Source organism: Hirundo rustica, chromosome 1 (assembly GCF_015227805.2).
Source record: "Hirundo rustica isolate bHirRus1 chromosome 1, bHirRus1.pri.v3, whole genome shotgun sequence".
NCBI lineage: Eukaryota > Metazoa > Chordata > Aves > Passeriformes > Hirundinidae > Hirundo > Hirundo rustica.
In genome coordinates this window covers 49,576,690-49,594,326 of record NC_053450.1, presented here as the reverse complement: position 1 = coordinate 49,594,326, position 17,637 = coordinate 49,576,690, and the positions used below count along the sequence as shown (strand labels likewise).

The 17,637-nt window shown below is 37.2% G+C and overlaps 1 protein-coding gene across 5 annotated transcripts in view; it reads left to right on the top strand.

Moving 5' to 3' along the window:
* METTL4 (methyltransferase 4, N6-adenosine) overlaps nt 1-17,637 on the top strand; it is a 56,570-nt gene that overhangs the window by 820 nt on the left and 38,113 nt on the right. For 3 of the 5 annotated variants that reach the window (XR_009207633.1, XR_009207632.1, XM_058419754.1), the window contains exons 2-8: nt 43-557; nt 1,265-1,327; nt 4,453-4,819; nt 6,977-7,046; nt 8,852-9,026; nt 9,237-9,343; nt 9,919-10,004. Coding sequence is in view for 3 of the 5 variants with exons in the window: in XM_058419754.1 (XP_058275737.1) it covers nt 126-557; nt 1,265-1,327; nt 4,453-4,819; nt 6,977-7,046; nt 8,852-9,026; nt 9,237-9,343; nt 9,919-10,004 (1,300 nt within the window). In the remaining 2 variants the exon portion in view is untranslated. Of the gene's footprint in view, nt 1-42; nt 558-1,264; nt 1,328-4,452; nt 4,820-6,976; nt 7,047-8,851; nt 9,027-9,236; nt 9,344-9,918; nt 10,005-16,140; nt 17,461-17,637 lie in introns of those variants that run through there. The other 2 variants (XM_040069991.2, XM_040069984.1) reach the window with 2 other exon arrangements.

The following is a 17,637-nucleotide window of genomic DNA, read 5'->3' as shown; positions in this document are numbered from 1 at the left end:
GTGATAATTCTGTAAAGTGAATTCTTATAAAAATTCCCACAGGAGGAGGTTGCTCCAGGAAGTGCGGATAATTGGTGAAGGCTTTGGTTTCAGGGAGCTGATTTTTCATCCTGAAAAAGGAACTTATGATGTCCGTGGTCCATCGTCTGGCAGCAGGATGGCTTGTGGATCATCTCTCTTTCATCAACCAGTGTGGCTATGAGATCTGTGACTCCTTTGCACACCCTGGTGGTGTCCCTTGCAATGCTTCTGTCACATCCACTGAAGACTGTCACAGTATTTCTACTTCTGCTGCCACCCCCTCATCAAGTGATGGTCCTCCTTATGGTGCTGGAGATGCCATAGGAACAGAAGGTAAAAGAGCAAAAATGAGATACGTGTTTCGGGAGGAGTTCTTTGATGTCTCTAAGCCCCACATAGCTGCAGCTCCTGAGGAGCAGCTGTGTCAGGGGTGCCCTGAGGTGAGTCTGACAGAAATAAAGGCCAACAGCAACAGAGAGGAATTCCAGGAAGGAGCAAAGAGTAACATTGGAGAGTCTCCTGCCACTGCTAGGAAGGTATGTTCTCTGTAACACAGCAAGTTACAGTAATACCTTGATAAATAATATACTGCTAATATTGCTTTGCACACCTGAGTCTTTTGAGGTAGTGTGGTAGTGAGAAGAGCGGGAACTTTTGAGGATATTCTTGTGTCCCTCATGTCAGTATTGTGCCTTCCATGTCTCATAAGCAGTGGGTTGCTCCCAAAATCTCCTGACACTGGTTGTGGTCAGGTACACAGCCTGAAACTGTGGTAGCTCTTGAGATTATACAGATCATTGAGTTGGGAAGGACAATATGAATTTTCTTTCGGTGTTGTTCAGTACTGTTCCATATGGACAAAAGAAAATAAGAGTCACTGGTCTAAACCAATATATGTAATCATGAAGACGTAGGTGTTTTTTTTTTTTTTCTTTTATTGATAAACTGCACTTGGCAGCTGAAACTTTTAATATGGGCCCAAAGGAGGCATGAGCACAAACTGTGCCATGAATAATTTAAAACAGCTTTAAGCCTGTGTATCTTGTGAATGCTGCAGCAGGTTAGGTATTTTCAGATATTTTTGCTTATTTCATTTGTACCTGTGATAGAAAAAGAGATGAAAAATTTCTTGTGCTTTTAAAGAGTTAAGTTTGTAATTCAGGTATGTTTGATTTTTTTTCCCTTTTATTTCATTGTGGAATGATACGGATTTTTTGTTGTTGTTTTTTTGCTAATTCTGCAGAAACGTAAAAGGAAATGTGTATTCAACCAAGGTGAACTGGATGCTTTGGAATACCATTCAAAGGTAAGTTGGAAAAAACCTATCCTTTGCAAGTACATGCTACTTGACTTTGGGCATCTGCAGAGTGGAGGGCATGGTTGCAAACACATTCTGTTTTTGTAGCTTGTTCCACTGGTGCAAAGAAGGAAAGGGAAAGGAAAGTGCATCTGTCCAATCCTTATTTGAATTTGTGCTTATAGAAGTAGATCTCCTATGTAGATACATGTGAAATTGCATCTGAGACATTACAAAGAGCTATTTTTGAATCTACATTCACAAAGTAGTTTGGACTGTTATAGACAACTGAACATTATGTTGTGATGAATTGAATATTAGGAAGTGACTGATTTGAAATTGGCAGCATAACCTGTTCTGAAGATCAGCTCCTCACTGTTTCAGAACACTGCGCTGGAGTTACTCAACGTTTTTTTTGACCAAATGTGCTTTAAAATATCTTATTCTGCAACTGAAAAAAATATTAATCTTTCTCTAACATTTTATATTGTCCTACTAAAGCATTATGAATGAATTGGACTTCAAGTCTGTATGCTTGTGTCAGTGATGTACTGGTGAAGATACAAGTGAATTACACTGAAGCATAATCGTGAATTGTAGACGTGCAATCTGTAGGTAATGTTCAATGTATTCTTACTTTCCCAAGTAGTGATGTGCACCTGAACTAGGAGCTACACTTGTTTTCTTTCCTTTGACGAAGGTTTTAATCATATTGGGCTTTTTGCTTAAATCTGTTCTACTTGAACTACATTTAAATGGCTACGCTTTTTTCCTTTTACATGGCAGCAGTCTTGTAGTAAACATGTACAGCTTGCTGTAGCTGTCCTGTGATTATTTTTGTGAATAAGCTGTGCATATGGAGAATCACCTTAAAGGAGAAAACTTTGAAGTTCAGCATCAATATGAGTATGAAAACATTAAGGCTAAAATCAAATCCTTCAAGAGTAGAAAGAAAGTAATGGAGAGAAGAAGTTTGATGTCTTGGAGGCTTGTGTAACTTCAAATAATATTTGATGAATATGTGGAAAAGACAGAGTTTGGAAAAATCTTTGACCCCAATTAGTCTCTTATATCATTCACAGATTAGAAAGTTTTTTACTGTATTTGTGTTTTTAAAGGTTAAAGGTTAGAGCTCCGCAAGACAACCCAGATTATTTTTGCACTTATTTATATCTGTAGACTCGACAAAATAAATCCAAACAACCCAAATTTTGTTTCTGCAAGTGAATCTATGAATTTCAGTTGAATCAATTTATAAATTTCAGTCAGTGTCAACATAGGGAACAATACAAATTATGCTAAATTCCTTCAGCAGTGATTTGTTAAAACTCCTGCTTTGATTGCTTCATAGTCAAGAGAGTTTGTCCATCTGTGAGTTATCACATGCACGTAAGAAGATGTAATTTCTAAAAATATGTTTCATAATTCTGTTGAAGCAGTGTGAACTTCTCTTATCACAAACCTAGGTACTAAAAAATCTATGACTCTCTACTCTCTGATACCTGGAGGTGGCACTATTAAATTATAAAAAAACCTTTCATTCCCTGCCACTAATCTGGGAGTTGTAATAAAATGGATTTTGTAAAGCTCTCCTGTAATCTTGAAGATTCTGTAATCAGAAGCTTTTGACACCACAGTATGTATTTGAAGCCTTTAATAAAGCCACTGTGACTGACAGTGGACAAATGGATAAACCCACCTCAGTGACAATCAAAACTCATAAAGGCTCGATGATCTGGAAATAAAACGGGTCTCTAAATTTTGTGAAGGGAAGGTGCTGAAGTAAATGACAGTGTATATAGATCCAAGAATTGTGTCATCCTGGACTGACTAACAGGCTATTTGAGAGGTTTTCCACTGAGAAAAGTTGCAAAAATCAAATTCTGGTACTTTAATTTGATTTACTGGTTGTACTTCTGTATTACTGTAAAATGCATAAATTATTGTTTCATGAAGTGAATTGAAAATGACTGATTTTCAGATTCCAGTATACATTTCAATTAAAAATATGTTCATGGGCACAGTAACCTGAAATTAAATTAAAATTTTATATTAAACTTCAGATAATTGCTTTGAAATTTGTATTTGGTTGAAACAATGATATTCCACGTCTGTTGTCTGAAATGTTCAGTAGTTTCTTTTTCTTTCTTTCTCTAGCCTTCTAATTACTGTAACTTTACCAAAAAAATGAAAACCAGCGTCAGAAGTTAGTGTCATGGTGTCCTGATTTTGGCTGGGATAGAGTTATTTTTCTGCTTGGTAGCTGGACAGCTAACACAGAGTTGACGGAGTGGGAATGCTCCAAATGAAAAATGAACCCAGTTTTTTAAAAAGCCCCAGAGCAAACATATTGGAAGCTAAAGGTAGATGTGTTGCCCAAATGTCTGCACCCAGCGGCAGCTGCTTTGTCCCCTGCAGCCTGCTCAGGATAGATCAGAAAACATTAAAGATTGTCATTTTGGGTTTAACATGAGGATAATGTTGGCAGCAACAATTCAAACACCAGTGTGTTAAGCAGTGCGTACCCTAAGTCAAGAAGTTTTCAGTTTCCTGTGCTGTGCCAGTGAGCAGGTGCACAAAGTAAGCTGGGAGGGAACATGGCCAGGTCAGGTGACCTGCATGGTTTTATTCCATGCATGGGATGTCATGCTCACTATATAAACAATGGCAGTTGGCCAGGAGCCATGGATTTGCTACTAAGGGATGGGCTGGACATCAGTCAGTAGGTGGTGAGCAATCATATTGTGCATTAGTTGTTTCTCTTAGCCGTACTTTTCTCTCCTGCTTTTTAAGAATAAAAATAACGATAATAGTTTTGTTTCAATTTTTAAACTGTTCTTATAGTAGCCCATGAGTTTTGCTTTTTTTCCCTTGGATTCTTCTCCCCACCAGGGAGTGGGAGGCATGCTGTGCGAGTGAATTGCTGCGTGGTATTTATTTGCCTGCTGAGGTTAGACCAAGGCGCACACCTTATTACCATGCTTTCGTAGCTTTTGAGCCAATGATCTCAGTAACTGGCAAGGATCCTTTTCCCTGCCTGCAGATTGAAAATGTTTTGATTTCAATTGCATTCTCTGGTCAAGTAGATACTTGAAACTTCTTTCTTTTTTTTCCTTTTTTTTGTGACCATACAGGTCAGGAAGCTCATTTGGGAAGGCACTTCACATTTAGTCCAGGAGGGACTCAAAAGTGGTTTTCTTCACCATGCTACTGCAAAACTCAGTTGCAGGAAGAATAACGTTCCTCAGCGCATTGTCTGTGGGTTGGCTGAATTATGTGAAATGGGAAAGCAGTTTCCAGCTGTGAATGAAAGTGACCACCAAGCTGTATGCGTGCTAGAGGAGGAAACCTCCAGTGCAGAGCAGGACCTGCTTTCGTGTGTTACGGAAAACAGCTCAGACTGTGCGAAGATAATTGTGTTAATGGGGCAGAAATACTTGGTACCACCAAAAAGCAGTTTCCTCTTATCTGATATTTCATGTTTACAGCCCCTGCTGAACTGTGAGTACCTTTAGGTGTTAGAATTTACCCCTTTTCTCCTGCCCAAGATGGGCGGTTAATGCCAAGATGACTCGATTAACAGATTTTAACATGCAGCATCATACTGATAGCAAATGCTGCTGTAGGCTTTCAAGGTGATATTTCTAATTTTGCAAACAGCTAAGGACTTGCCAAGGAATCTTGAGTGGTTAGGAAATTGTGTCATGGGGGGATTTTTTTGTCATGAGGCTCCTTTAAAAATCTCAGCCAAAATACGAGAGTTTGTGAGCGTGTTTGGAGCTGCTGTCAGCATAGAAGTCACATAAACACTGGGACTAGCTGTGCTGCTGGGTCCCTGTCCCACAGGATGAGCCTTTAGTAAAGGTAGATCCATGCTGCTGCTGAAGCGGTGGTGCTGCTGTCTTGATTTTTAGCTAGATTAGACCACAAGGGAGGGATGAGATAATGCAAATAACCTTAAAGCAAATGTTCACTTACAGACTCATCCTGGGCAGCGGCAGGGTCTTTTTAGATTGGAATAAACTGGTTGTGGAACAAAGTCCAGTATCCCCCAGGGAAGATAACAGTTTGGGAGGCTGTTGCACCCAGTTGGAGTGCAACACCACTTTAGCATGACCACCAGTAGCATGCTGGACTAGACTTTTCAGCTGCTGTGTTTCACAGCTGAGAGTATTGGCTCATGCAAAAATCAGTGACAGAGAAATAGAGGGATTTTAGAATAAACAAGTCCTCTGCAAACATGGGTCAAAAGCTACCCAAGCCACTATCCTCAGCCCTAAGCTGACAGCATGCATCAGTTTTCATTCCGTTAGCTTTCAAATTGACCTTTACTATTGTTATTATTATTATTATCATCATCATCATCATCATCATTAATTACTACTGCTACTGTTACTTTTGTTACTATCAGTCACAGTCAAGCTTTATCAGACAGTCTTATAGGAAAGATGTTGCCTGTGAGCACAAACTGGGTGTTACTGCTCTACCCTCTAATCAGTAATTTAAGATCTTTTAATTGCACATGAGAAGAGGGGAAGCATATGTAAGTTAGACATATTTTTCAGATTTTTTTTTTTTTGCAAGATATTCAGGAGGTAGAATCTTACTATCTAAATAAAAATTTTACATTTGAAGTTCAGAATCTAGCTAGTTAGCTGTTTTCGTGTGTAGGAAAGAAAGAAGATTATTATCACTCTGCTACCTCACTGCACAGTTGAGCATGTAAGATTCTCCAGGGAGTTACAGAGCCATCCAAGAAATCTGAGCAAATGCTTCTGAAATAAACAACAGTGGATATTAACATAATGTCCTGACTGTAGACCTTTTTCCTGACTAAGTCAGCTGTCCATTCTAATAATTATTTTTCTTCTTCCTTTTCACCTGCCAAAAGAGAAGTAATTCTTGCTGCTCAGTCCGCTGTAAGGATAACACCTCCAGTGTTAAATGAGGAAGATATAATCACATTTCATGAGCATCAAATACTAAGCTGTTGTTCTTACCTTCAAACTCAATGAAAGAACAAATACGTTCTCTGGAGAAATAAAATTGAAGAATTCTGTTTTTTCATGGATGTATTCTGTATCTTCTATCCTCCAGCTAAAGTAAACGGAGCTTCTCCCGTGAAAACTCTTTCAGTTCTTTACTCTTGTTCACTGATTCCCATTTCTTTCAATATGTCTAGCTCTCTGTCTCTCTTTACCTCCAGTAGTGGAAAACAGTTTTCTAGGGCTGGCTTGAAGCTCTACAGGTCCCTGTTGGCCCAATAAAAGATCAAACAGGACAGGAATCTTGCATTCAGGGCTGTAACTTTTCGCTCAGCTGGGTACCTCAATACATAGCTTCTATTGAGAAACTTGGAAAAATTTTTGTTTTTGAGACTTGCACTCTGCTATCCTTTCTTTTTCCTGAAAGTCCTAAAGATTCAAAATTTCTTGGAGGGATCTGACACAGATCACATAAAAGTTTTTTCCATAGGTAATCAGTCTAAAAATACCGAATTTTCTGGATATGATTATCTGAATTAAAACAAGCATGTCAAAAGTTTTCTAACTTCTTATTTGGAAAGAACAGAATAAATTTGCAGTTTTGCTGTATATTTGTTTTAACTCACAGATACTTTTTAAAGCTAATTTCCTGGCTTTTCTTTTTTCTTGCCAGACAAGAAAAAATATGATGTAATTGTGATGGATCCACCATGGGAGAACAAGTCTGTTAAAAGGAGTAACAGGTATGTTTTATACTAAAATCAAAGGAACTTTGTCATTGTATCTTACAAAGTGTAATTACATTTTAATATATTGATCCAATCAAGGACCAGTATAACTGTGAGACTGTAGCTTAAACTTGTATTTTGACACGTGCTTACCTTCAAATCTATGGATTTTCTTAGGTATTTCACTGAAATGTGTTGGATACTTGGCAAACAAAATATTTGCAAGAGTAGGTCTTAAATTATCTAGCTGCTGAATGTTAGTCCTTTACAAAGAACGTATGCATACAGCTGTTTTGTAGGGCCCAGATCATGCAGATATTGGTTTGTAATTAATGAGGTTATTTCAGCATAAAGCTATAAAATGTGAAAGTATTTCCAGGGCTATAATCTTGCTTAGAAGTTTGAGTGGGTTTTTATTTAATTTGGAATGTAGCTTAAACTTCAGTCTAATGTTTAGCAGAACGTGATAATGCAGCAGTAAAATCTTCTAGTGCAGTAGGAACTCTGAGTGTACTGTAGTTTATTAAGTCATTAACTTAAATGTTTATGGGCTTCCTTCACTGCTGAGTAACATCATGTTTATGCCAGTGGAGTACTCTTGATTGCCATAGAATTGTATCTGTTTGAAAGAAGGGTAGACAGGAAATATGGCCTTACAACTTTCTAGAATAAAGTTCACTGCAGCTTTTGAAGCTTCTTATGAAGACATAGTTTGAAGATGCAGAGACTGATGAGTAGGCTTTCCTTTGAAAGCCTTCAGAAACCTCTAGAAACTCTCCTTCAAATGTCTTTCTTGAGTATATGAGGTACTCAGAGGAGAATTGTAGTTACTAGCGTCAGTCACCAAAATCCTCTTTCCCTTATGAAATAAAGGCAAAATGTGGAGGAGCTGTCACTACTCATCATTATCTTTTTGGCAACTAATCATTGTGTGGTGTTTCTCATCTGGGTGAATCTTTTTTCCTCTGGACAGTCTAGTCCAGGAGGTGTTTTGGATTTTGTCCTTGTTTACTGTTTCTCACCGTGACATTGTATAGAGTCCTGGCTAACCACATGGTGGCTGCCGGTTTTCATTAGGCAGTGTGCCAGTATTTTTGGTGCTGCAATGTGTAGGTTCCACAAACTGCAGATTATTAATAATGTAGAATTGCATAATGAAAAAAAATGGTACAACCGGACAGGATCTGGAAGCATCCTCAGTTTAGTTGTGTAGCGTTTAGTTAGCTCAGAAAAGTGCAGGATGGTTTTGGATAACCTAGAGAACCTCTACCGTGGCCAATAGTTAAAAAAAATTAACAACTTCTGGAAATAACTGGAGAAAATACTGTCTTTTATGACCTTTTAACTTGCCATTCAAATTAGTGTTGCCCTTGCAAGTGACTCACTTGTCATTTTCATTCAGTAGAGAGTTCATTATAAGATGTGAATAGTATTACTCTGCCTAAGAAGCTACGGTTCACTAAATAGCTTTGTTCTGGCACAAAGATGAGAATATTAAATTACTTCGGATAGTTCTTAAGTGAAACATGGGCTTCTAAATGTCTCCAGAGTCACAACTCATAGTGCTTTATTTCAAGGGACAGTGGAAGTGCATAGTTCAAGGTTCTGCTCAGTAAAGTTTATGTATGTACACTAATGATTTTATATAAAATCCTTCAGAATTGTCCACTGGGTGTCAGTCTTGAACTGTTTATGAATTAGATTTTCAGAAGATAATACTTGAAGTGACTGGTCTGTGTAATTTTTTTTATCCATTTGTGTTGCTTTGCAATTTTTATGGTTGTTATATGCTCATTTGCTTTCTCACTATATTGGCATAGGTACAGCCACTTGTCTTCGTGGCAAATCAAGCAGATTCCTGTACCAGCACTAGCTGCTCCAAATTGTCTTGTAGTCACGTGGGTCACTAATAGACAGAAGCACTTACGTTTTGTTAAGGATGAACTTTATCCTCACTGGTCGGTGAAAACAGTTGCTGAGTGGCACTGGGTAAAAGTAAGCTCTCAATTTTTGTTGCTTTCTTGAAGACTGAGAAGACTTGCACTATGACATTTCATAGTTCTAATTTATCTATTTACTACCATGTGCTTTTGTATTTGAAAGGTCTGATATCATCAGTGTCCTCCTTTTTATAAAGGGAAAGGTCTTGGAAGAATATCAGATATTAAAATCTTAAACTGTATATTTTTAACTCTCTTGTGTCAGATTACTACAGCTGGAGAATTTGTATTGCCGTTGGATTCTTTGCACAAAAAACCCTATGAAGTTCTTGTATTGGGGAGAGTTCAAGGAGATGTAAAGGATGCCTTAAGGTATATCAGGATATTTATGGCAAATGTCTTTTTTTGCAGGATTCCCTTTGTATGTATCACTTACTTATAATGCAGCATAATGTCCCAAAATCTCTTGGCTGATTGTGGACCTAAAGATAGCCACATTAGCTTTGGAATAAGAGAGTGCCTTAGTGAGATTAAAGAATGGAACCCCATGTCTGTTCCTTGCATCTTGGGGAACTGTCTTGAACAAAAGGCTTGTGGACAGGGCTTCCTCTGCTGTCAGGTTCTCTTGGACCATGAGTCCTTGGCGCAGGCTGATGCCATTTTGGGGATGCTGCTGTTGTTCCACACATAGACATACAGGACTACATTGTTTCTTCTCAGTTGCTTTGCATGGCTATTGTTAACCATGTTTTGTCTAAATGATTTAATAAACTGTCATTTTGTATGTTATGTCTGAGCAACATTTAACTTCCCCTGAGCTTCCCTGAAGTTTGTGTATAAACATTCTGTGTGTTATCTCCCATCTGAAGTAGCTCTGCAAGAGCTGTAACATCACAATGGGTAGCATTCATTCTCATGTTTCTTTTCTTTTCTGATTTATATGACAGGAAATCTGAAGGTCTTCCAGTTCCAGAGCATCAGTTAATTGTCAGCATACCCTGCAGTCTGCATTCACATAAACCTCCTCTTGCTGGTATGTTTTTGGGTGTTTTGCCTAATGTTTCTATAGCGTGGTGGACTTGAACATCTCATTCTGGGATGTACCTAGAAGTGCCATGATTTCCCATTTGCCAAGCAATTTTACTCAATGGAACTTGTGCTTCCTCAACATTTCTAAACGTGTTCTGAAGTACCTCAGTCTTGGTCTCCAAAAATGAGTGTGAAAACTAGGACTTCATGTATTACTGTGTGAACATTTTGGGTAGATATGTGGAAAAAAAGTTGCCTTTTTCAAAATTTTTCTTTTAAATACTGCACAAACAGTTTTACAGATACTTCATATATGAAGTTGTATGAAACGACCTAAAGTACCTTGGGAGGGAGAGAACTTTGGGAATATATAAAATAGGAAAGTAGAAACCTCTTTCTTTTTTATGTCATCCTGAAATAAATGTTTACATATCTGCATGAATTGATTATAAGCCTGCAGTACAATTATGCCTTTAAATCCAAAAACTTAATTATTTTAAGACTGCTAATAAGAGGCAGCAAATAAAGCATGCCCTGCTTGTTTCTGAGGAGTGGTGTTTCACTCACTGAAATTGATGCAGTAATTCCAGCCAGCCACTTAGAGTGGGTATAAATTCAACTTTTTAGAATTAGTCTAAACAATTGTTCTGGAGCACTTTGACTAATTTCATCAATAGGAAGTTGTACTACTTTCATCATTACAGCACCTTAGAACTTACAAGACTGGTAAGAAATATTTTAATCCCTCTCACAAAAATGATTTCATCTTCCCCCAAGCTCGTGATGAGTCTGCAAATATTCCAGGTGTTTTGTATTCACATCAGAAAAGGCAGGTAGGAGAAGTGTTTAATGCTCTTAGAGAGGAGAGGTGTCACACTTTGCTTCACTGATAAGTTTTCCTTTTTCTCTTCCCAATGGGTAGAACTACTTTTGATCTAAGCAATTGTTGTACCTCCAGGGGTGCACTAAAATCTATATTTGGGGGCTTGCATTTATTAAATTACCATGTATGTATATATACACACACATTCCACCACCCCTGGTTAAAAAACTAGTACAAAGGACATACTTTGGTTAGCTAAAAATAGAAAAAAAAAAGAGGTGCGGTTCTAGGAGGATCTTTTTGCCATCCTGAAGCCACTTCTTGAAGAATTAGGGCTACAGCAGGAGGTATATGTGTTGATTTAAGCTAATGAACAGTGTGGGTGGTTATTTATGAGGTTGTCACCTAGGATCTCTTTAGCAAGCCAATACTAAACAGCAAACTTGGACACAAACAGGAAACTTGTGAGGTATCCAAGGGTGCAAGCTAGCAGTTTGGATGTATTATAGAAAATTTCAGTGCAACAATGGTCCTTGGAGCAATTTTTTTGTAGGACAGAATCTAGAAACCATATTGGAGAATACTTTATAAATTTTAACCCTGAGTGGACTTTGAAAGAAACTGTCCTTTCTAGATTCTTGTATGTATTTCTTGAGTCTTCAGTCAAGTGATGGGATTTGATACCGTTGTGCAGCATTTGTGTTTCTCTTTGAAAAAATGAACTTGCTGTGGAGCAGTATGAATTATGTAAAAGGTTTTTGTGAAAATCCACGTATATTGTACAGTTTTTTGGCAGGTCTTTGCAGCATATGGTTATGTAATGAAAAGGTAGGCCCTAAAGTGAAAGCTGATTGCTGATGCTTTGACTTCTGTGCTGTGCAAGGTGTTGCTTTCATGACCAGGCAATATTCTCAGGCAGCCAGTAGAGAGCAGCTGAGCTACATCCTAGAGAGGTTCAGAAGAAATTTGAAGAGAAGCAGAGATTTGGCAAGGGGGGAGAAGGACACTTGATGAGTCACACACATTCTTTATGCTTTGTTTAAGTAGTAACAAAGCCAAAAATATTAGTTTTTACTGATGCTGTCTGGCACTTTGTTTCTTATTACAACAATAAAGGTTGTATGTTGGTACATATGTAATCACTTAATGACTGATTATAAGAGTTTATCTCTCTGGGGGAAGAGAAAGATGTAAATTAAAGTAAGCCATCAAAAATAAATGTTTGTGTTCCTACAGTGCATTTAACCGTGAAATTGCAACTGTAGGGGTTTTTGGTGATGCATGTGCTGTTTTCAATGCTTAGAGCTCTAATATGTCATTGTAAATGTATTTAAGCTGCTTTATGCAAATGTATTAAAATCAAATTTTATTACTCCAGGTTTTGATTCAAATAACAGCATGTTTTCTGCCTAATTCAATTCAATGTTGCTCTTAGAGAGCACAAAAGATACTGTTACAGACATGTACAAAGTTCTACATAACTTCATATCACCTTTTTTCCTTTTCCTGTATTATAGATTTCTCTTGTTAATAGCCATTGCTCTTCCAGTTTTTAAATATATGCATTTATTGTTGGAAAATAATAATGTTGTGTAGGAGTTTGCCTAAAAGCACTGGAATTAATTCTTGGCTATGTTCTAACCAATTTGCATATATTCAGCAGAACTATGCAATGGAACTCCCTCCTCCTGTAGCAATGATGTCTTATTAGGCCGTGTTAAAAAGGTTTTCTTGGAACTAGAAAAAGTAAATGCCTTTTGTTTCCTTATGTATCTTGTGAGCCCTTTTTGTGAGACTAGTTGATGTGTGCATCAGCATCTAGGTTTAACGTGAAGTTCAGGAAAGATGCAGTGCCATAAAGCCGTCTTTGAGCTGCATTTCAGATAGTTTTTTGGTCCTGCTCTGTTCAGGGTTTAGACAAATTGGGCAATAAGGACCTCTACGTTTGCAAACTCCTCTGAAGGGTTATTTTAAACTGAGATAATGGTGTGCTTTGTGCTTTGCATGCCTCGCTGATCAGGCGGTGAAAAAGCTTACAGTTATTTTCACTTTATATATTCAATTTGTCAGTGCAGTACCTGCTTTTTAGGCAGTTGAAGTTCAAACAATAAAGAGAAACTGTTGCTTGTTTCAAAGGTAATTCTTTCTTTTGCTCATTTAAACATTTTTAGGAGCATGCATCTTCAATACATGTTTGGGAGTAGGAGTATGCAGGTGCGGTAAGTCTCCTGCCTGACCACTGTATTGTGCTTCAGAAAGAAATGGGTTTTCTGAAACTGTTGTGTCTGCCAGCTGGCTTTGTGCTCACTTCACATGTCTTAGAGCATTAGGTGTTCAAGTATAAGTACCTGAGGTGCTGTCATAGTGTTTCTGACACCTGCAAGTGATAAAGAATAGGCTGTTTATCATCTATTTAACCTGTTTCCTGTCAGTGGTGTCTGTAAGTGGATAGAAGTAATTGTGTACTGGGTTTTGTTTTTCAATCTGTTCCTGTGGTAGAAAAACTCAATACTTAATTTTTAAGCTGTTTTCAGAGGAAAAAACCCTAAGGGTTTGCTTGAGGGCTGCAGGTCAGATCCATGTGTGTTAAGATAGCCTACTGGTGATATAATGGTCTACAATGACATAATTTGGAACTTGAAGGTTGATTTTTCATATTATAAGGAAACCAATGTAATGAGATTTTAAGCCAACGAAATTCAGCTCTTTTGATATGGTAATTTCATTGCAGCACAAGTTACTGCCTGATGTGATTATGTAAATGCCTACAACCTAGCAATGAAGAATCATACTATAATGTGATCTCAAATTATATGTAATATGTCTCTTTTTTTAAAAAAGCCCTCTAAATTTAAAAAGATGCTGTTTCTGTGAGAAGGAGAGGGGGAGATTCTTGTGACTTCCTTTTTCAATTTTATAACCAAATTGATAGAAAGATTGGTCCATGTTTCCTGCTTCTGCTGAGCTGATTGGTTTCTTGGCTACCCTTTTTTTGCTTTCTGGTGAACCAGTCCTTGAGGCTGGTTTAATGTCCGAAGTGTGTTTTTCAAATTTGTTCTTTTAGGCATGAAAGTTTTTGGTGCCTGTTAAAACTGCTTTGGATTACTGAACCTAGTGCCATGACTTTTTAAACTTCAGAATTTTAAGTTCTACCTCCTCCCTGGGCAATCTGTTCAGTGTTTTGGCACCCTCATTGTAAACAATTGTTTCGTTATATCTAGTCTGAATTGATCCTATTTTAGTTTAAAACCTCTATCCCTTGTCCTATTGTGGCAGACCCTGCTAAAATAACGTTTTTGCCTTCTTTCTTGTGGGCCCCATTTAAGCATTGAAAAGCCCCAATAAGGTCTCTCTGAAGCCTTTTCATCTCCAAGATGAACAACCCCAACTCTCAGCTTGTCCTCCTAGGAGAGGTGCTTCAGCCCTCTGATCAAATTGTCAGCAAATTATGCACAAGAAATTCTTATCTTAATGGAGCTGTGAAAAGAACAATGAATTTTACCACTTCTTTTATTATGATGGGTTTGCAAAATGGTATTAAGCCACTACTCATAAGTGGTGTCTAATAAGAAGAACTCCCATGACACCAAACAGTGCATGAGTTTTCTGTCAGAATGTACATTTTTCTCTAAAGTTCCCAGACTCTTCTCTGCAAATGCTAGATTTGTTTAAACATTTTATCTTGCCTCTAAAAGAAGCAGGTTTTTGGAATGAGATTCCTTCTGGTAGCAGAATTTTTTTAGATTAAAAGCTGCCTTGATGATAACCCATTGAGATATTCATATGACATTTGTTAAAGATGGGACAAGGTGAATAGTTTTTTATGCCATGCCAAAATACAGTAAAGCCTGGAAACACCCATTTAAAGTATTTACAGGGAAGTTTTTAATATATTGGAGCTTTGAAAGAGGTGATCATGTAGGTAGGAAATGCACCTGGGGTTGGCTAACACTAGAAAGTTAAGTGGGTGCTCATCTTCCTGCAACTGGAGCAATCCATGAACTGATCAGCTGGAGTCTCACACAGGGTATCTGTGACTGGTAAGCTTGATGCAAAAAGTCAGTACTTGGATTGCACCAAAAAAAAAAAAGAAAAAAACATCTCCTCTCATACTTTGGTGTGCGCTGACAGGACGTGTTTTTGCTTTCTGCAGTGACCATATCTGAAGAGACTGAGTGAAGCAGCAAAATGTTGGATTTAGGAGTTGTATTTTTAAGTGACAGAGATTCAGAAATCACTGGCAGATCTGATTTAAAAATGACCAAGATATCCTTTGGAAAGGGATATGTTTCCATAATTTTTCTTCTTACATCTTCGGCAGCAAAACAAAAGACTTAATATGCAATTTTTAGTATAGATAAGTTTCTCAGTCTTTCTGCTTTCTCTGTGTTGGGTGCTCCTTAAACCTTTGCTTTTCTCATGCATGTTTTTGTACACAAAAATGTTTTTGTAGACATTTCGTGAAACCTAGTTAAGGAGTTGCTTGAACCACCCACACACTGAATGGCTCTGTGTGACAAGTAACACATTTAACAATAAACTCTTTGCAATAATACTTTTCAAGCAAAATGCTTTTCTATCACTCCAAGAATACCAGTCCTGATCAGTGACACAGTTGATGTTAGTTACACGCATCTTTATATTTGGATTTGGGCAGTAAAAAAGTCTAACTGTAAAAGAAATTTGAGATTTATGTTACTGAATAACAGTAACAGTTAGAGAAATATCTTTTCAGCTGCCAGGTTGATATTAGGGTAAAAAATAGTTCCTGCATTTTTATAACCCTTTTAGTGCTATAATTATTTAACTGGTGTTTCTTCTTTTATCTTTTAACAGTTGTCGTTACAAAAATACTTTTATCTCCTTTAAAGTACAGAGGAAAAGAGTGTTGTAATTAAGAAAAGGGTTTATTTATTTATTTATCTGTAGAGGTATTGCCCCCACGTTATTGGAGCTAAGTGAGGCTTTAGAAGGTGTTTGGTTGTATTATATTAGTAAAAAAATTCAGAACTCATCTATGTAGAGGCTGAAATAAATCCTCTTTCCCTTTCTCTAAATGAAAACCAATAAATCAAGACTATTGAAGGCCTTGACAGTATTGTTCAGAATCTCAAGGGCACTTATTTAAAATTACTTTCTCACTATAAATAGTCCAGCAGTTTGATGAAACCTCTGAAATTAATTTGCTGTCTCTCCCTTTTTTAATGAAACATCCATTTTTTCATCGACTAGCATCACAGGGGGAGGTTTTACTTGTTTACTATTATTATTTGTATCATTGTCATTGTTGTCTTCTTTTTTTTTTTCTCTTGCACAGCAGTTCTGGCAGAGTTTATCAAGCCAGATGTGGAATGCTTGGAGTTGTTTGCTCGTAACCTGCAGCCTGGCTGGACCAGCTGGGGAAATGAGGTCTTGAAGTTTCAGCACATTGATTATTTCACTCTTCTGCAGAATGAAAACTGAGCTGGGTCTTAGATATCTATACCTTCTGAAATTCCACATCTTCCCAGGGGGCTCTTGAACTTAACTTTATTGCTGATGGCGCACCTAAAGGTAACAGAAATAAAACCAATTGCATTTTAGTTAGAATTCTTTAAGTGATAGGATGTCTGTTTAATACTATCACCCCTCTGTGCAAGGTGGTCCCTTATTTTGATGATCTGAACATATTTAAATACTGATGTTGTTACCAAAAATCAGTAAAGATAAAATTCCTTAACAGCAGTGTAGCATTAAGAAGCAGGCATTCTTTATTTGGCTGGATACAGGAGGGAGTATCTCCTCTGAAATATCATGTATGCTGATTACAGAGAAAGCTCCTGTTTATATACTGTATTTTACCTATTCATTGATCTTTCTGAATAACATACAGATGATAATATTTTCCCCAAAATCATTAACATATGTTCCTTCCCCTTTGCACACGTGTTCTTCTGTCTCAGGGCTTTCTTTGTTGGTTCCTGGTGGTCACCCCAAAATCATATTTGACCATCCAGTGAACTGGTAAAATGTTGGCATAACTGGGCTGGTCAGCCTTCAGTTTTCCTTCCTGATCAATGTTTAACATGACCCTAGAGAATAAGCATTCTTTGGTTCTATAGGCTTGTGGTTTTTGAAGAATAAGCTTATTAACCCACCAGGTGCAAACAATTCTTCATCTGCCAACAATGTTAGAGTGTAAGTTCATCCCTGTTCTTTTTCAGACCTCAACAAAAGAAATATATTTTAAAGTATTCTCACTGCAGCTATCAAATCTGAGCTGATAGCATGTTGCTACTGCTGTACTGTAGTTCTTGTGTTATTTTTAAGGAATTATAATGTATTGTTTTTAAAGAGTCAATGGAAGTAAACAGTTCTGAATTATGCATATTTTCTTAACAATTTTTTTTTGCAAAACAATGGATTCTGAACTAAAATAGTTATGAAGGCAGTGTGTATTCCTACATGTTTGTATGTGTCTGTCTGCTTCGGAGAAAGTAAAAAGAGCAGTGCTTATGTTTATTGGCACGTGGATTCTTGACTGACCATATTCTATGTAAAATTATACATTTAAAACAGTTGGCAATTCTCTCTTTGTGTATATGGTGTTAATTTTGTGAATACATTGTAAATGATCAGTCTCAACATCTTAAAAATTCTGAAATTTTAACAGATTATATGTATTTTTAAAAATTTCTCTCCTTATGTTTTGGAAGTTTATAAAGCCATGCCAGTGAGCTGTATTTTTCAGCTAACACAAAAATTATCCCTTTAAAAATAAAAAACAATTAAATAGTGGTACACTTTGTGTTTCCTTTGCTGTGCTTAGATTTAC